The 20,758-nt window shown below is 43.3% G+C and overlaps 1 protein-coding gene across 1 annotated transcript in view; it reads left to right on the top strand.

Annotated features, from left to right (window-relative positions):
• Positions 1-20,758, top strand: part of PHLPP1 (PH domain and leucine rich repeat protein phosphatase 1) — a 251,059-nt gene that overhangs the window by 150,510 nt on the left and 79,791 nt on the right. Inside the window, exon 4 of the mRNA XM_065398984.1 lies at positions 6,002-6,168. Coding sequence (XP_065255056.1) covers positions 6,002-6,168 — 167 coding nt within the window. The remainder of the gene's footprint in view (positions 1-6,001; positions 6,169-20,758) is intronic.

Below are 20,758 nucleotides of genomic sequence, written 5' to 3'. Positions count from 1 at the left end.
CTGCAGAGCAGCTACCTGGGCATCTGTACATACCTTTGCAGAACAATATACCATCCTGGGGATTCTGCTACAGATGCCAAATCGGTGCTACGGTACTATCGTCCATATAAGACTCTACTCCAAAGTTCCAACCTCCAATCGTGGGCACTGCTTGGGAGTCACCTACAGTGGAGCACCCATAGGGCCACTACTTGAGGAAGTTACTCACCTTGTGCAGTAATGATGGTGGTTCGAGATGTGTCCCCTTGTGGGTGCTCCATGGACTGCCCTCCTCCCCTCTACTTTGGAGTTCTTGTCATTGACTCTGCAGTAGAGAAGGAACTGAGGAGGGTTGGTCGCGCATGCTGGCTAGTCTCATGGCAGGCGGGGAGCAGCGCATGCCCAGGAGAAAGGCCGCTACCAAAGTTCTCCGATCAGCAGCACAGCGACACTGACACACCTACAATGGAGCACCCATAGGGGGACACATCTTGAAGAACCATAGTTGAGACTGCGTTTGTCACGGAAGTCATGGATTCCATGACACACTGTAACTTCTGCAGAGGCCAGACCGTTCCTGGGCCAGCCACTTCGGGGGCAGTCTCGGGCCACTGTTCCCCCCCCACCCCACAGCAGCAGCAGTAGCAGTTTGGGTGTGGGAGGGGGCTCGGGGCAGGGATGTGGGGCGGCGCTTACCTTGGGGGGGCTCCCTGCAAGCAGACAGCATGTCCCTGCAGCTCCTAGGTGTAGAGGCCAGGCGGCTGTGTGCTGCCACTGCCTGCAGGCACCGCCCTGCAGCTCCCATTGGCTGTGGTTCCCGGCCAATGGGAGCTGCAGACCCGGTGCTCGTGGTGAGGGCGGCTCACAGCGCTCCCCAACGTTCTCTTCCCCTCTCCTTCCCTTAGGAGCTGCCAGGACATGCCAGCTGCTTCCAGCAAACCGGGTAGGGAGCCTGCCAGCCCCGCTGCCTGCCCCCTCCAGCACCAGTGGGGGTCCCAGGGCATGCGGTACCTTCTTCCCCCTTCCCCCCCAGCACCCCTGGCGGCTGCCCCCCAGAGCACCCGCGGCCTCCTGGCTCAAGTTTTAGTTAAGGGTATATAGTACAAGTCATGGACAGGTCACAGGCCGTGAATTTTTGTTTACTGCCCATGACCTGTCCATGACTTTTACTAAAAATACCCGTGACTAAAATGTAGCCTTAACCACCATTACTGCACAAGGTGATAACTTGTTTTTGAATCAGAATCCTGGATCACTTTACAGTGCAGTCTGTTAATTGAGTTTTCTTCTGTTGAAGGCTCTTTTTAAAAATGTGTATCCTTTAACTATCTGAATACAGCTTTCAGGAAAGGGGGTGGACAGGAGGAAATTATTTAAATTTACACCTTAAGGTTTAAAAAAAAAAAAAAAAATTTCCTGCATAGACAAGGCCTATAACTTTGTCCATGCAGCTGGTTCAGTTGACACCCATTGTCAGCAACAGGTATTTTTGTAGTGTAGCCAAAGCTTTAGAATAAACAGGGCCAGTGATCAGTCCTGGCAAGCTTTGTGGCAGCGGTGGCATTTTACTGTTTTACAAAGGAAAGCTTTCTTTAAATACCATTCTTTATAGGCAAGGATATCTGTTGATTCACAGAGGGGCTTGTTACGATGGTTTCTGCTGCAAACAGTAATTTGTAATTAACTAGACCATCTTTTGACTTTCTCAAAATACTCAGTTTCCTTTCAAGGACACCACTGGTTTTTATGAACTCTTGTTTACATTTGTAAGTCTTATGACTGCACAGATAAACAGATGATAGTTTAAAAATGCTTGTATTCCCTGAGGGTCTTCATATTCTGATAGTCATAGTTCTTTTCTAAGTAAACTGATTCTCGGTGGAGACTGAGAGAACATTTACTGGCTTTCATTGCCTGATGAGAGAGAGTACTCCGCCAATACCATTATGAATAATGATGCTGGAGTAGAAGCTGCATTTTAATTGCTGTAGGACTGGGAGTAAAAAGCAAGTTGAGAACTCATTGCTATGGAGGGACACATGCTAGTTTTATTGGCACATTAAAAAAGTGGAATAGGACCTAGAATAAAGACTTTCACATTGCCATGTCACAAAGTAGACGAAGGAAGCATTTAAAATACTGTAGGTCTGAGTTGCATAACCAGGGTTGGACTATGGACTTAAAGGATCTTCAGTCAAATTTATGTTGCTTTTTAATGTATAAAATTGTATCGGGACTGCCATGTTACTGTTCCTTTAAGTCTTCCTTTTTAAATATTAACGGGGAGAACGAAATCTCCATAAAATCTATTCAGACATTTATTTTTGAATAGAGTATAGCTAAGTGTTTTGTTTGCACCCATGTATTTTTATTGTTATGAATAAAAAACAGCTGAAAATCAGGACTTATGAAGTACAGATTTGGCTATATCCTTGAGTCTGTAACTTCATTAAAAGAAATGTAAGCTACTAACATTCCTATTTGGGGGAAACTGGCTTCCATTCTGTATGCAAATGAATTGTTCTTTTATTCTGTGGCTAGAGTGACTGAAGTGGCACCAAAATTGTTAAGCGCTATCCTTAGTGATCCTCTACCCACCACTGCAGACCTACCATTTTTCTTACATGGTTATTGCTACAGTCTATTTTATGTGAACAGTAGGCATTGCACCTAGGTCTAGCTTAGGGTAAGATAACTGAAGAAAATTCAGGGAGAGATTCAGCTGGGCCATGGGTTCTTTCACGTTGGAGATTATGAACAGGTCTGGGATCATGATCATCCTACTTTTTGTATTGTTAAAAGGGGGTGTTTGCCAGTATAGATGAGGTTGAGAAGCATTGGGCTCCCTAGACAGAACAAGTCTGATGCCCTCTCTGTCAACTTGAGCAAAAACAAACAAGCAAACAGAAAAAAACCAAAAAACCCCCAAGTTTTTATCATGGTAGTAATCTTAGTTAAATCTAGACTTTTTTTTTTATTTTTTTTAGGTAATGCTGCTGGAGTGTATTCTCATTCTGCATGAAATATCTTTTTGGGGAGGAGCTTACTTTTGCTGTAATTTATCTTTTCTCTAGAGGGGCTAGGTTGGGGAGGAAATCTAAGTAAATCTTTCTTGTTCTTTCTGCAGATTTGATTGCCCCTAGCTACAAGGCTTCTTTTTCTTACCCTTTTGTGTGAAGATTGCTCTTGTTGCCTGATTTGTTTTTAAGTGTGCTATACATCCATTGCTGTGATTTTTAGCCATGCCTAGAAATGTCATGTGCCCCCCACTGCTTTAGGTTTTAGAAGAATGCTCTGATATTAATAATCCAATAGCAAGTAAAAAAGTCATGCACAAAGTCTCTTTGAATCTGGGTTGATGGAAACACAAGATTTAAATCTCCTTTACTGTTTAATTTGAAAGCCAAGACATCACTTCAGTGTTTAACCAGTTTTGAAGATGAATATGACATATTTTAAAAAACTTACTCTTGAAAGCTGAGAGAATATATTGCAAAGAATTGCTTGGGTTTTTTCCATATCTTTCTCAGTGTAAATGTGATCCAGGAAATCTGACCTTGTGTTGCCTACCAGTTTGTGGTAGCAAAAAGTGAAATATTGGAAGGCAAAAACACCTTATCTGTTTGTTTATGGTTCCAAGAGAGCTATGGAAATGAGCTGTTAGCTGTATATTAATATTCTCCATTGGGATACTAAAATTCATTGTCCTCAGAATATTGCTTTGTTTATAAGCCATATACAGATTTTGATAAAATTCAATAAAATTGACAGCTGTCTGGACTAAGACTTTTTTAATATGTATTTTTGCATACATTTTAGTTTTGTATTAGAGGCATCTTCAAAGAAATCTACTTTGGGAAGTAGATTACGCTAATTGGGAATAGAGCAATCTTATTCCAGAACAAGAGCATCCACACAGAGTTAATCAGGAATAGCTAGTCTGCTTTAAATTCACACCCTACCTTAATCCAAATTAACTTCTCAGTGCAGACAAGCTGTGTGGGGGAACCCTTGTGATGGTGGCTGCCGGTGGTTCATACCTTACCAGCCACATTCTGACACTAAAATGGAATTATCACTGTGCTCTTATGCTTGGTTAGAATGGCATACAAATAGCATTTTGGTTAGTATAGAAAAAAGCATTCTTGATCCTTTATGGACCTAAATATGAAATGGATGGGTACCCTAAAACAGATACAAGATGTAATTGGTGAGTAGGCAAAATGAGCATTTTGAATGAAAAAAACATAGAAAAACTACAAAACTGACATGTTTCCCCATTGAAGCTTACAATGGAGTTTATCTATCCTACAGTTCCCCCCTGCTTTGCATTTAAAATAAAATTAATGAACACTTCTACTTGTTCCTGACCCCTGCCTTCAGCCTCAGAATGTAGTTGGGCTGTGCCGGCTAAGCCTGACTTGTCTCTGCATTCAGGGCACCTTGTGAAAAGGGCCATGATTTTGCACAAAAATTATGATGATTTAACTTTTGAACTACATGTTGTCTTACTTATTGAGCTCTTATCAAATCTCCCTACGTGGTGTTTATGAACTTTTTAAATATTTTTCCTTTTTTTCCATTAGATGTTTGTATTTTTATTGGGCCTTAAGAGTATAAGGGCAATAAAAATACCACTGACCAAATAAAATAATGTTACTGTTGGAATGAATAGCTGACACACAATATATAATCATTTTGAGCATCATTTGTGCTACTGGGGAGTCTTAATATGGTGAGATGTACCTCTTCTTTTGATTCTTATTTCTTTAATGAGGTCCCCACACAAAGCCTCTTCTCCCTGTACAACTAGTGGACCTGCCCAGTGGTAGACTTTCCCTTATTTCTTTATTCATTGTCTCTGGCTCATCTTCACTAGACAATTAACCTTATGGTTCCAGTAGAGTTTACTCATAACTGTGTGTCAAACACAGCATTCACTGACTGAAATGTCCTATCCAACATTCTGCCTGTTCAGATAGCTCCTCACGGTCATTTTCTAATGTTGAGCTGATTTTTCTAGGGAAGACCAGCCTGTTTCCCTGTCCCCATCCCCCTTTCTGCATGACCAAGTGAAAAGGATTTTTAAATAGTTTTGGCAGAAGCTGCGTTGGGGGGAGGCGGGGATAGGATACCTTCTTTTTGAAACCTTTTTGCCACAGCGGCCTTATTGGTGTATAATGAAGCATGGATAAGGCAGAGACTTGTTGCTACTCAGCATATCCTGTCTGAAACCCTGGTAGCAACAGCTGATGGCTGGTGGTATTTCTTTGATCACTAGGGACAGGTATCTTTTTCTTCTGAGAAGAGTGTTAAAACCCCCAAATCTCAGCATCTTCTTTCTCATACCTCTGTTGGTTACTCTTGGCCATTTCCCCCCCCTGAATTGTAGTGGCCAGGGTAGATTTGCAATACGAGCAGCAATAGGAGTTTCTATAAATTAGTAACCTATTTTTATGTTGGCTTTTTAATACGATATGGTGATTTTTCTCTGAATATCCCATCATTAGTACTGCATTTAAGTGCTTGAGATAGGGCAGATGGATGTGGCACCCTTTTTGTGCAATTGTGCTTTTTTTTCATTATTCTGGTATATTCTCTACCTATGCAGCAATAACATCTGCCCTGTCTCATTTGCTACTGTTATCCACCTGCAGATAATTGCTGTCAAGTCAATCGCCGATCTTTCCCTCATGTCTTAAAGTATTGCTTTCATTTCTTTAGGTGTCTATTTGTGAGGATTACAAATGTTTGAAGTCTTGTATTAGAAGGCCTGTATTGTACATGTCCATATGGACTGGTCACCAGTGGAGCTGAAGTGGCATTACAACAAAGCAAGGGAGAGTCAAAAAATAGGGTCAGAATAATTGGTGAGAAAGTTATGCACACATGGGCATGTGTACTGACAATATTGGCCAATGATTTCTGCTGTGTAAAAAATCTTACCTTGCACTTGTAGGTGTAAAGAGTGATGCTCCCATATTTTAGGAGTGTTAATGTGTTCGGTTATCTTGTTTTCTAGGTTGCATCGCAGCGCATAAGCTCAGTGGATCTCTCATGCTGCAGTCTGGAGCATCTGCCTGCCAACCTCTTCTACAGCCAGGACCTCACGCATCTCAATTTAAAACAGAACTTCCTGAGGCTAAACCCCAGCCTGTCAACAATTAGAGGGCTTAGTGAACTACAGAGGTAAATCAAAAAAAAAAAAGCCACGTGCTTCTAGCCACATCCTCCATTCTGTTATTACTCACTGTGTGTAAGTTTAGTGATGCTTGGTTTGCAGGAACTTCCCTAAAGGTATATCTGCAAGAAGACAAAAATGTGTATATTTGTGTATGGAAACATGCTATGGAGTGGTAGATTCTGGTCTTTTTTATAGATAACTAATTTGGAAAATGTGTGCAGGGTGCTGATCAAATTCCCTAAAGAATTTGAATGTTCTCTGAATTTTAAGCAAGCTTTTAAAATCCAAAATAGTTTCCCACATTCACTGTTTCCTTACACACCTGAGCCCAACTTAAATCCATTGATCTTTCACATGTTTGATCATCAGTGTACTTTTATGAATTTTTGATCAGATGGGTTCTGTTCCACAGCTATTAACTGTGTAGGACTTTACATAGGTGTCAGGAAAACAAACTAGTAAATTACATGTGACATCTGCCCCTTTTCCTTTTCCCTTCTACCCACTCCTCTAGCAGCTGTGACCTTAATGATTCTGTCTGGATTTGACCACTAATATATGTGACTGTTTTCTGATGGGCATAGAGCAAGAAGGAACAAATTGATAGTAAACCATGTCACTGTGTAGTTGGGGCATGAATATTGTGTCTGCGTACATCCCTTAGAATTACAGAACAGACTAGCTGTTCATATTCAGAAAGAGGGATGTTTCTATATAGCAAGTAAAGATGTTTTGCAATTTCCGTGGTGCCTGAATTGCAAAGTGCACTGGGATTATTTGTGAATGATCCTATACAAATGTATTGTAATATATTATAGCCAGCACTTCTAATCCTTTTCTTTTTGAAAAATATCCAAAAAATACAAAATGGATTATGCAGGCTGCTGCATTTTTACATAATCTCCAGTTGCCTTTTAGAAAAACAAAAAAATTGGCACTGTAGGGGATGAACAAACCCAATAAGTCTGATTCACAAACAAAACAGACAGCATTTCCAGGAACAGATGAGCACAGCCAGAAGTAAACTGTAGTGGAATAGTTGATTTGATGCCCTCTAAAATATATCAGAAATGTTGTACTACCTTATGTTGCCAGTTGGAGATGAACAAATTGGTGAACATAAGAACCAACTTGCATCTTCAACATGATACAGTTTTGCTTTCTTATTTTTAATGTTAGAAAAGATACAGAAGTCCTTTTTTGTGCACAGAGTGGCTTGGTTCCAACTGCTGTTGAAAAGGGAAGTGTTCAAATAATATGGCAGGCTACTCTCTTTGTATGCCACGTTTGTTCTCTGCAGGGTGCTGCAGTAGTAGGAACTGCTATAGTGCCTCAGTGAAAGACAGCAACAAGAAGAGCCAAAAAATGCCCTCAGACAAACCTGGGGTCTAACCATAAAGCTGAGAGAGAGCTCATTTGATCAAATAAAACTTCTCCTTCCTTTCCACTCCTCTTCTGGTCTCAGTTTCTGCTTTACAGCAGGGAGGTCTAGGAAAGCCACCTGTACCTTAGGACACAGAACAGAAAATTTGCCTCGCTCCTCAGGAAGGAAGCCACTCCTACTCTGCCAACGAATGACAGCGTGGTCTGAATCCAAGGCTCAGAGTTGGCTGAAGATGAACTGCTAAAGGTCTGTGGACCTTTTCAACGCAGAAGAATGAACTAATAGGCAAAACAGTGGTGCTCTGTGGATGGGAACTCTGCCTTATCAACCTCCTCCCTCTTGGCTCTACAGTTCTTTTTTCTGTCTCACATGTCTTACCTAGATTTTAACCTCCTGAGGGCAAGGTCTTTGAGGCACCTGGCAGACAGCTGGAGCTAAGTCAGGACCCTTAATGCCTGTCAGGGTCCCTGACAGAGGAATTCTATGCCTCTTCAGTGCTGACAGGAGCAGTAATGGGGACCTTTAGGAAGCATTCACCCTAAATCTGTAGTGACTCTCTAGTTCTGCAATACACTTAACCTGTTTTATACAAAAATGAAGACACCAAATACATAAAGAAATTAATTCTTATAGCACTCATTGGTCACTAGTGTATAGTGGCCTTTCTGATGGTTATCTAGTAGGTTTGGTATCAGCTGGGCTCAGATATCTTTCTGGTAGTATTTGTCAAGGGGGCTTGCACTTCTTTGGTAACTCCTTGACGTGGCACTCAAATTCCTTGTTGGCTGGCCCCTTAGTGCCAAATGTGGGGAGTAGCTTCTCTCTGAGGCTGCACAACAGAAATGTTGGGAAGGCTGCAACACTACACCACTGAGCCTCAGCCGTATCTTCTCTTAAGTGAGCATCAGCTTGGCAAATGTCGTTGACATCTCATGACTTACTGACCTCACACTGGAGCCAATCCCCTGCAGCCATCACAGCACTGACACTTAATCCATCTTCTGTTTCCCATACCCATTTGTTGTCACCATTTCATTGTTCACCTTGAATTTCCTAGGCATCCCAGGGAGTGGGCAGTCCGGCCAGACTGTTTGCAGTTTTCTGAGAGGAGTAAGCCTCCTAAAGAGGAAGCGAGATTGTGAGAGAAGGCAGAAAGGGAAATAAGAATGTTCATCTAGACTCAACTGAATGTTTCTTTTGTCCATCTTAGGGAGTTCGACAGTTCCTTAACAGTGGATCTTCAGCTTAGGAGTCAGACTATACGTTTGAGTTACTGGCAGAGTTACTGACACTCTGAGAACTTTCATAGTTGCCACTATAGATCTAGTTCAATGACATTGAATTGCATAATTGTTCAGCAAGCAGGGAACATGCATTCCTGTGAAAGGCAGAGTATAGGTAACTTAATCCCTCTCTCATTTTCCCCCTTGTAAAATGGGGATACTACTTCCCTACTTTACAAGTGTATTAAGTCTTAATTTATTATATGTAAAGTGGTTTGAAGTCCTTCACTGAAATGAAGCATAGAAGCACAAAGGAAACAACCCTTCTGTGCTTTACCAGGAACTAATTCTTGAAAGCATAGGTCATTAAACTGTAGTAAATGTCGTCATTGAAGTCAAGAAAAATAAGATTGTAAACTAATTTTTATTACTTAAAATGAACAAGAATTTCACTAGAAAAAGACCCAGGGGGGTGATTCACCATTGTGTAATCATTTATACCAGCGCAAAGCGAGTGCAAAACCATTGCCATACTGATGGAGTGCAGTGTTATAGACCTACTTTGCTCTGGTGTATGACTACACAAGGGGCAGGGCCTTAGTGAATCTGGCTCAGAAACCCTTTAGTCAGCAAGGACAATGATTTGAATGGGCATAGAGATGGAAATGCTCTCACCCCTAGATCAGGCCTCCTTGGTTCAATCTTGAATCAAACACAGTTGGTAGGGCAGTCTGGGAAAGCTTGCACTGCTGCTACAGCTTGTGGTGGTACTGGTCCTGTGAATAAATAATAAAGGACTTCACCTGTCCCAGGCACTAACTCCAGCACCTCTCATGAATGCTTAGTTCACATACGTTAAACTTCTTACAAGAGGAGGCACCTCACAGGAAGGAAAAAATACCAGCTTTTTCATTACCAATTAACTACAGGTAACTTGCCTTAACTGAGATGTTGGTCATGGTAATGAAATGCTGGCTGGGTGGCATCCCTATCAGTCGATAGCCACCTGGTGTACATTTTGGATAATATTGTTTTAGCCAGGAGTGGATGTACGTTCAACAGCTTCTGAAAGAAATCTGTTTGGAACCGGCTGCTTGAAGATTATACTGTAAAGTTATTGTAGTTTGTTTTTGTTTCTATTTTCAAGATCATGTACCTTGCAGGGCTGAACAATACATAGTCAAAACTCTGGTTCAGTATGTCATGTAGATAAACAAAACCTGATATGGTGATGAATTGTTAGCTTTGTGAAGGCTTGCAAAGCACTAAAACCACTTTTCTTGTTGGCCTGCCTTCCTCAGCATCTTATTCACATTAAAATAAGATGCCAGGTCTGATTATTCCAGTGAGGGGACAGGACAGAGAAGATAAATAATAATCCTGAGATTCAGTTCTGCCCTCAAATATAGATATTCATTGCTGCGTGCTCTAGAAAGAAGTTTTATAGTAACTGTGCATTCAGTATTTTCCAAGTATTGTAAAAGGAAGAATCAAGATGAGTTAATTGTAAGTTTGGCAGCTTCATGCATCTCTTTTGGAAGGGGGAGGAGTGGGAAAGGACATATTTGCTTGGGGCATGAGATAAGTAAACATTACTTTGTGTGAGACCATTAATGTACACTTGTTTTATTGCTCACTTAAACTTGTTAAATCCACTTTGTAGTGTGTTTCTGATGGTCCAAAATTGTAAAAAGAACTTTGAGTACTGGGTAGTTTTGTACCAACACCTATATTTTTCCTTTTTTGTGCATGCTAGAAAATAGGGAACAAATATTTGAATCTAACCTTCAAAAGTAGGTGGTGTGAAAATTCAAGTACAGTAAAAGATAAATGGCTTATTGAGGGAGTTGAGTTTACTTGCTCCAGTTCACAGTGGCTTCTTTAAAGCTTATAATATGGTGATGCCTTTCAGGAAAAGTATCCCCCAGTTGTTGCAGTAATGGAAGCTAATGAAATACTCACAAGGCTGGTATCAGAGCAGTGGGTGGGATGGGGTCCCTTCAGTCACTTTTAAGCACTATATTGCAAATGTACCTGAGCTTTTGTCAGACACACATTCAAAAGTATTAAAATGCCACAGCTTTTCTCTTCATTTTTAGCAATAAAGCTTAATTTTTCAGTTTAACAAAAAGGTGAGGATTTACACTTGCACTGGTATTCGTACTCTGGAAATGTTCTAAAGCAGCTTGCATTTGGATCAGCAATTTGAGGAGCTACATCAAAAACATTACACTTGGAGCTGCAACTGCTGTTTTTCCTTTCTTTACAATTAAACTCCTCAGATCCTTTACTGAAATGCAAGAGATAATTCAGATTGATTAGTTAGTCCAGTGACTTCAGTTCTGAGGTTTGAGGCAAACTCATGATTAAAATTCATTGTTTGCTGCTGATCTGTTTCACTGTGGCAATACGTTTAGATTGAATACGTCTCATTTAGATTAAATACTGATACGAGACACACTAAGAACATTGTTTGCTTGTAAATGATGGAAAATGATTCAGTCAAACGTTTGTCATTAAACAATGTTTTAGTGAAAGCATGCAACTGAACTTCAAGTAAGTAGTATTGGCAAACACCATTTTCGTCAGCATTTTCTAGCAATTCTTCTTATGACGCCAAGGAACTAGCTTTTCCCCCCACCCCTTACATTGTAATTAAGGTTTAATAATTAACAGTGACACTATAGATTCTTTTACAAATACATACATGCAGTCATTACCGGTTTCCTAGGGGCCTCTCTCAGAAATCTAATCTCCTCTCAAGCATCCGTTACTTGAAATTGCTTTAGACAGGTGACACAGCTTTAAATCTTCCAGCTTTCACAGGATATGACAAAGCAAAGGGTTTATACATTATGGATGCTAGCAGTGAAAGTGTTTGTTTGAAAGAAGCACAGGAATTCAAAAATAATCAAATACCCCAAAGAACAGGAAAATAGTGTCATGCTTTCCAGAGAAATTTATAACCTGCAAATGGTATATTCTGGGGTTACAAATGTACACAAGAGGAGGAAGGGGATAAGGCATTTAATAGCTCAGTAGCTCAGTCATAGGAAAATAATCTCTCTATAAGGGCCCAATCCAAAATCCACTGAAGTCTATGGAAAGAGATTGTTTGACTTCAGTGGGCTTTGGATCAAGGCTTAAATGCTGAGGTATTTTATTTTCATAACTGCAGATGCTGGGAAGGAACTTATTTTTACAAACGTAATTCACTGCGCTACTGGTGGGTGGAGAAAAATAAACTTTTAAATAAAATCTTATTTTACAAATAGCGGATCATTAAAACTGAAAGTTTTTTAAAATTGAACTTTTTAAATGACACGAAAACAGCAATCACTTTCTAGTCCATTTTGCCTTTGTTTTGTTTGCAAAATACCACAGTGTTTGAGTTGCAAACATTGTAAAGGGTTGTTTTAAAAGTTACTATTTGGAATTTAAAAAATAACATAAAAGCACTTGTTAATTCTTCGGTTTTTAAAACAGTGCGATCTCTTTAAATAAATTTAAATAAATGGTATTCTATTGTTTAACAGTGTGATTAATCATGATTAATTGCAATTATTTTAATCGCTTGACAGCCCTAGGAAAAAACCTAGATATGCCGCTTCGTATAGAACAGGGATGATCATCTATAGCTGCCAAATTTGGAAAAACTGTCCCTGGAAACACTTGTCAAATAAGATGGCAAGAGCACTAAGTCTCCAGAAACTCTGTGCATTCTGGTTTAAAAAAACATTATTTATATACAAATGCCTTCGTTAATAAGGCTTGAAAACGAGTTTCCAGACCTTTCTTAAAGGCCTGTTTATTTGCCAAGCTGACAATCTACTAAATCCTATATTCTCTGCCCCACAAGATTACAATGGTGAGCATGGTAAGAAATGCCAAAATAATAAAACGCTGTATTGTAACATTGCATCATTGTGACAGATCGCATAATCATACTGTGCTACAAGAAGATGAGCTATAAAACACATTATTACAAAAATACATAAAACCAGTGATATGTGAAGCCCTTAAAGGTCAGAGTCTTCCTAAGCAGAATAAAATGTGGTTGATACCCTAGTTGCCAGCACTCCTTAATTGTGAGGTCCTTTAAAGCTCTGATCATGTGAGCAGCTGCAGGTGGCTCAGGAATCTGAGCTGTTACCTGTTCCACCTGTGACCATGAGAGACCTCTTCCATCTGCTGAGGGGGCTGCTGCCTGTAGTTCTTGTGTACCCCTCAGTGTCCTGCACGGAAGCATCAGGGAGCCAACCACATCCCTCAAAATGAGGCAATGGAGGCCTTACATGGGCCTTCTTCCACTTGCAGTGCAGTAACTGTGGATAAGGTCATATTGTTTGGGTAATAGTGTAGGAAATCAGGGGGAGGGGGCAACAGCGTAACCTTCTATTGGCAGAGAAGTTGGCCGTATTGGTTGGAAACTGGGGTGAGGCTGACTCCACGGGGTTGAAGGGCTTGAGAGAGGGGAATTAACCTGCTGGATTGTGGGGTAACGGACTGGGTTCTGGTGCAGACTGCTGAAGTTGAATTAGTACTGAAGGGCAGACGCTGCTTTATGCCATGTGAGGTGAGGTAGAGAATTGGAACAAGCGATGTCTGCTGGGGTTAGGAGCGGCTGGAGAGGGTGGGTGAAAGTCTGTGGAAAGATGCTGAAGAGAGTGCTTGTAGGAGAGGAGAGTGGGGTTGCCAGGGAGTGGTGGCTGAGGAAAAGTATGTCATGCCAAGAGCTCTCGGGAGGAGAGGAGACAAGGATGGGAATGGTATGTCCTAAATTTTTATGTACATGCTTTGTGTTCGTTTCGATTTGAATTTTCATCCTGAAAATGTGCACACATGGGGGTTTTCCACAGACAGTTACAAAATCAGGAGTCAGACCCAAACCATGCAATTCACTCAGGATCTCATGATTTCAGATCTCGTGTTTCTGGATCTTTCATGACTTTGACGACATACTCATTTCTTCTTCGAGTGCTTGCACATGTCCATTCCACTGCAGGTATTCCGAGCACAGTCACTGGAAAATTTCCCCTCAGTGGCACCCTTTGAGGCGGCTCGGATGCCCTCTGGTGCTGTGTGCACATAATGCCGGTAAAGGGCCCAGCTGACCCCACGCCCCCTCAGTTCCTTTTTACTGCCTGTGATTGTCACTGGCCCTGCTCTCCTTGCTATGGCAAGCTTTTCTCATTGGTCTGTTTTGTTTTTTTCCACTGTAGTTGTATATAGTTAGTGTTTGTAAATAGTTTTTTAATCCTAGTACGTTAGCATAGTTGTTTTTCTCCATTAGTTAGCGGAGTTTTGTCCATTCCCGGCGCTGAGGCATGCCTCAGTAATCGGGCTTCTAGCCCTGTCTCTCCTGCAACAAGGCTGTGCCTTTGAGCAACCTGCACTCTAGTTGCCTAAAGTGCTTGGATGAGGCTCATGTCGGGGATCATTATCAGATCTGCCTTGAATTCAACCTCATACGAAGGAGGACTGGGAGTCCAGGTTAAAGCTCCTTCTAAGGGAGGCAGCGCTGAGACCTTCCTCTGAGCCAAGCTGATCTGAGTCTGAGAGGAGTGCTCATCCCACCATACGGGAGTCCTGGCACCGTTCGGGATCCCGAGTGCTGAAGAAGCAGCACAGAAAGAAGCTGGCTGAAAGGGGACATTCCCCCACACCAAAGACAGCCAGGCATGGGGAGCAGAGTGGAGTGTGACCTAGATCAGGCTGCTGCTTTGCCTCAGCATCACAGTCGGCACCATTGACTCCGGCCTTGACTCAGACACTGAGGCCTGGTCTACACTATGAGTTTAGGTCGACTTTAGCCGCGTTAAATCGAATTTAGCCTGGACACGTTCACACGACGAAGCCCTTTCTTTCGACTTAAAGGGCCCTTTAAACCGGTTTCTTTACTCCACCTCCGACGAGGGGATTAGCGATAAAATCGGCCTTAGGGGGTCGGAATTGGGTTAGTGTGGACGGAATTCGACGTTATTGGCCTCCGGGAGCTATCCCACAGTGCTTCATTGTGACCGCTCTGGACAGCACTCTCAACTCAGATGCACTGGCCAGGTAGACAGGAAAAGCCCCGCGAACGTTTGAATTTCATTTCCTGTTTGCTCAGCGTGGAGAGCACAGGTGACCACGCAGAGCTCATCAGCACAGGTAACCGTGATGGAGTCCCAGGATCGCAAAAGAGCTCCAGCATGGACAGAACGGGAGGTACGGGATCTGCTCGCCATATGGGGAGATGAATCAGTGCTGGCTGAACTCCGAAGCAGTAAACGAAATGGCAAAATATTAGAAAAGGTCTCCAAGGCCATGAAGGACAGAGGCCATAACAGGGACGCACAGCAGTGCCGCGTGAAAATTAAGGAGCTAAGGCAAGCCTACCACAAAGCCAGAGAAGCAAACGGAAGGTCCGGGGCTGAGCCGCAAACATGCCGCTTCTACGCGGAGCTGCATGCCATTCTAGGGGGTGCAGCCACCACTACCCCAACCGTGTGCTATGAGTCCCTCACTGGAGAAACACACAGGGAAGCGGTTTGTTGTGGTTTGTTGTGAACCAAATGCATTATCAATCTGCAGTACTCCCGTTCGGCCTGTTGGCAGCCCTGCGGGTGTTTACAAAATGCATGGTGAAAGTGGTGACCTTTCTGAGGCAACAGGGGGTGCAAGTCTACCCGTATCTGGACAACTGGATAGTGAGAGGCCGGTCCAGAGGTCAGCTAGTCGAGCCTCCACCTCATCCAGTTGACATTGCAGGCCAGAGGCTTGCTAATAAATGTGAAGAAGTTTACCTTTACTCTGGTGCAGCGAATAGAGTTTATTGGAGCGGTGCTCAACTCCACCCAGGCCAGAGTCTATCACATCCCTGATAGTAAATCTTAAGGGCCACCCCATTACAACAGCCTGGTTTTGTCTGAGGCTTTTGGGTCACATGGCCTCATATATGTATGTGGTGCAGCACACAAGACTGCACCTCAGACCCTTTCAGACATGGCTGGCCTCGGTGTACTCTCCAAATCGCCACTATCTGGACTCTGTCCTCACAGTAACTTCCCCGGGGTCCTTGCCTCCCTCAACTGGTGGCTGGACCCGTAGGCAGTTTGCACAGGCATTCCCTTCTTACAGTCCCAACTGTCGATATCCCTGGTTGTCAGCGCTAGGCTGGGGAGCTCACCTGGGGCCCCTGAGGACTCAAGGCCTCTGGTCTCCAGAAGAGCTCTTGCTACACATCAGTGTCAGAGAGCTCAGGGCAATTCATCTGGCCTGTCAGGCCTTTCTGCCTCACATTACAGGCAAGAGCATGTTGGTTCTTATGGACAACATTGCAGCTATGTTCTATCTCAGCAGTCAGGGAGGGACTCGCTTTCCCCTGTGTCACGAAGCAATTCAGCTGTGGGAGTTCTGCATAGCCCACATAATCCACCTTGAGGCTTCTCACCTTCCAGGAGTGCAGAACGAGCTGGCAGATTGCCTCAGCAGGTCTTTCTCCAGTTACCATGACTGGTCCCTTTGCCCGGACATTGTGAGGGACGTTTTCCAGTGGTAGGGGACTCCCCAAGTAGACCTGTTTGCAACCCAGCACAGCAGAAAATGTCACCAGTTTTGCTCCCTGTGAGGCCACAGCCTGGGTTCACTCAGACACCACCTTACTCCCGTGGACAGGTCACCTGTACTACACTTTCCCCATCCATCCTGTTAATGCACAAGGTTCTGCTAAAAATCAAGCGGGACCGGGCATGGGTCATTCTCCTAGCCTCATCTTGTCCCCCTCAGCACTAGTTCACCATACTGCTAGGCTTTACATTGGCGTCTCTGATTCTGCTCCCTCAACATCTGGAGCTGATCTCCCAGGACCATGGTCGACTGCTCCACCCAAACCTGAGCTCCCCCAAGTTGACAGCCTAAAAGCTCCATGGCTAAATCTTGGTGAGATGACTTACTCGGAGCAGGTCTGCCAAGTCCTATTAAATAGCAGGAAGCCTTCCACCAGGGCTGTTTACCTCTCAAAATGGAAACAGGTCTCCATATGGGCTTCCCACCACAGTCTCACCCACGCAGTCATCTCTGCAGAAGATACTTGAATATTTATTACACCTGAAACAGCAAGGTTTAGCTATCTCCTGAATTAAAGTTCACCTTTTAGCAATTTTGGCATTCCACCCCGAGTGGATAACCAGTCTGTTTTTTCACCAGAGATGTCTATCCATTTCCTGAAGGGCATGGAAAGACTATACTCCTGAATACAAGAATCTGGCCCTCCATGGGACCTAAACCTGGTCTTATCAAAACTTATGGGTCCCCTGTTTGAGCCATTGGCAACATGCCCCTTATCATACCTCTCATGGAAGGTGGCTTTCTTAGTGGCCATTACTTCAGTCTGAGGGTCTTGGAGGTCCCCACCCTCACATCAGAACCTCGATATACGGTCTCCTTTAAGCATAAGGTGCAGCTATGTCCTCACCCTAGCTTCCTCCTGAAGGTGGTTTCCCAGTTCCATAACAAGCAGGCAAGCTTCTTACCAGTCTCCTACCCGAAGCCACTCACAACGAGGGAGGAACAATGTCTTCACGCTCTGGACGTTAGACATCCCGTAGCGTTCTACATAGAAAGGACCACCCCATTCCGTAAATCCACCCAACTCATCACAGTGGTAGCCGACAGGATGAAAGGTCTCCCCATCTCTGCTCAGAGAATCTCGTCTCGGATCATATCCTGCATCCGCATGTGTTGCGTCCAGGTGATTGTTCCACCACTAGCTACCCTGACCACCCACTCCCCAAATGCGCAGGCATCCTCAGAAACATTCCTATCACAAGTCCCTATTCAGGACATTTGCAGAGCAGTGACTTAGTCGTCAGTGCATACTTTTTCTGTTCATTACACCATTACTTAACAGGCTAGGGACGATGCCAGTTTTGACTGAGCAGTTTTGCAGTCAGCATACCCATGAACTCTGATCCCACCGCCTAGGCAACTATTTGGGAGTCGCCTACAGTGGAATGGACATGTGCAAGCACTCGAAGAAAAAACAGTTACTAACCTTTCCTTAACTACTGTTGTTGAAAATGTGTTGCACATCTCCATTCCACAACCTGCCATCCTACCGCTCTACATCGGAGATTAGCTGGGAAAGAAGGAACTGAGGGGGCATGGGATGGGATGGACCCTTTATACTGGTGCTATGTGCACGCGGCAACAGAAGATGCCTGAGCCACCCTGATGGGTATCAGAGGGAAAAATTTCTGGTAGCTGTGCTTGGGGCGCGCACACACCCACAGTGGAATGGATATATGCAACACATCTTGAAGAACAACAGATACGGAAAGGTTAGTAACTGTTTTTTCTGAAACTATGGAGGCGCCTACGAGGCATTTGCACCTCTGGCTTGTCACCATTCTTGCTGGAGAAGGAAGTTGGGGAGGAGGAAGTAGCATAATGGCGTGTTACTCCTCTACAAGGGTTTGGGGGGCAACCAGCAGACTTACTATCTTCTGTCATCTTCATGGGTCATACCTCCCTCTTCTGTCTTCCAGTTCGTTCCACTATTTCCTTTCCCTCTAGCTTCTTGCTGTGTCTTCCTTCCCCATTGTGGGGGAGGCAATGTCTCCTCTTCAGACTTGTCCCGTATGGCTCTCTCCTCCAGCAGAACAAGCTGAAGTGGCTTCCTCAGGTTGCCTCCTTTCTCCGGGAGAGAAAGGGATGTGTGGCGGGAAGCCCTGTAGCCTGCTAGTACCTGTTACAGCACCCTTTGCTAGCCAGATGCTAATGGCTATCAAGAACCAATTTCAGAGCTGTTACCTTTTCCCCTGGCCAAACCCTCAAAGACTTGATGAGTGCAGTAGAGAAGGACAAGTGAAGCAATGGTTCTTGGGTCCTATGCTTTAAAGCAGCTGTGCACTCTGTAATTTTTTTTTTCAGGGAGATTTTATAAACACAAATCAATCTTCATTTGCTCTTTAAGTTAAAGGTGGGGTGTGTTGTCAGGAGGAAAGGAATGCTGTGCGAGGCGGGAAGATTGTGGAGGTCCCCTGCACTTTGGAGGCAGGAGTGCCCTATTTCTGTACCTACCTGTGAGCTTTGTATTTGAAGCAGAAGACTGAAATCTGACCACCTAAGCAAGTATTTAGGACAGAAGTGTCGTCATGACCGTGGCATCCCAAAAGTGCATGTTCACTATACGCCTTAGAGGATTCTCTTGGATTGCCAGAGTTGGTCACAAAAGCTAGCTTCCAGCCAGTGCTTGCTACTTCTGAGTTCCATTGGCTGCTCATGTTTATGTGGGCTGACAGCACTGAGTTGGAATTTAAAACACCAAACAAAGCACTTAGCTGGAACATGTTCTGTGCAGAATTTGGCTTCTTTAGTTTTATTCGGCCTATAAATACTACTTAGAATTGTTACGGTCTATTTTTGGTACTGTTTCAGGACTTTCATATCCATCATTTTGTCTACTTGTAGTTACACTGTTTAGTTTTTTCTTTGAAAAACATATAACTAATGTAAAAAAACCCAACAAACCTAAACACAATAAATTATAAAATTCTGGACAAAAATACTGTCAAAACACCAAACAACTATAATTAACTAAATCTGATAGAATGCAAAAACTTTTATGTCTGAAAAAGCGCTATTTTGTAAGCAGAACCACCTGAAAGCCGAAACTGTATAGCATTTCATTTCTGTGTAGTTAAAAAATGAAGACTAAGTACAGGATGCTATGAAGTATGCTACAAAGTAAAAAGTGTTAGGCTAGTGTAGTTTGTGTAGCACTTATGGTGCATCTGATGACTTGGATTCTTGTGGAATTTAATGAATCTGCATTACTAAACAGGACTTTGCTGCTGGAAATGCCTGCTTTGGCATGGGTGGACTTTTAAAGTCTATTGAAATAAATAATGGAGATTATGTATTGGTCTACTTCTGACTATTCCTTTTTGATGCAGCTTTAAAGCTGCTGATGTGAATTCTTTTGGTAAGCTTTTGTCTTTCATCCATTTTCTCCCATCCCAACCTCCGAAATGATAAGCTGAGATTTTGTACGTTGTGCTAGCTTCTAACTTCAAGGACATTTTTATTACCATTTTAGTACAGCTTTTGGAGAAGAATAGCTTGTAATGGAAATGGTGACTGACCTTCAACTAAGTGGTGTTTGCATGTGTCACTACAATAAAACTACTTTATTTATAATTCTGTTGTCAATGACATTTTATAGAGATGGAGATGAAGTGGAAATAGAGGTGGCAAATGTGTTAATTCAGTCTCAAGATGTGAGCTTATAATTACAGTGAACTACATTTCTCTTTTGAGTTGATTAAGTTTAACATACTCATTTTTTTTAACTGCTCAAAGATGGGAGAGAATGATCAAATCAGTACATAAGTATAGCATGAGGCTTACTTTAAAAGGTGGTTAGCAACTAATTGAGGCCTTGTCTACACTACGAGAGTACTTCGATTTTAGTTAATTCGACTATGTGGAATCGATATTACTAAGTCGAACGTGTGTGTCCACACTAAGGACAGTAATTCGACTTTGTGAGACTTTGTGAGTCCACACTAACGGGGCAAGCGTCGACATTGGAAGCGGTGCACTGTGGGCAGCTATCCCACAGTTCCCGCAGTCCCCCCTGCCCATTGGAATTCTGGGTCGAGCCCCAAATGCCTTCTGGGTAAAAAAGTGTGTCGAGGGCGCTTTTGGGCGCCTGTCGTCATCCGTCCGTCACTCACGCCCTCCCTCCCTCCCTCCCTGAAAGCGCCGGCGGGAAATCAGTTCGCGCGCTTTTCTGATTACTGACAGCGCGGACGCCACAGCAGTGCGAGCATGGATCCCGCTGCGACCATCGCTGCAGTTGTGGCAGTTCTCAACGCCTCGCAGCTTCTCCTCCACCTGTACCAGAGGCAGCTGCAGATCAATCATGAGAGGAGGCTACGGCACCACCGTGACGGCATGAAGTCGGACACTAGCTCCGACCTCTCTGATAACATGAGACCC

The sequence above is a fragment of the Emys orbicularis genome, chromosome 2 (assembly GCF_028017835.1).
Source record: "Emys orbicularis isolate rEmyOrb1 chromosome 2, rEmyOrb1.hap1, whole genome shotgun sequence".
NCBI classification, from domain to species: Eukaryota; Metazoa; Chordata; order Testudines; family Emydidae; genus Emys; species Emys orbicularis.
The sequence above is the reverse complement of the archived record's forward strand: the minus strand, read 5'-3'. Positions and strand labels throughout refer to the sequence as shown.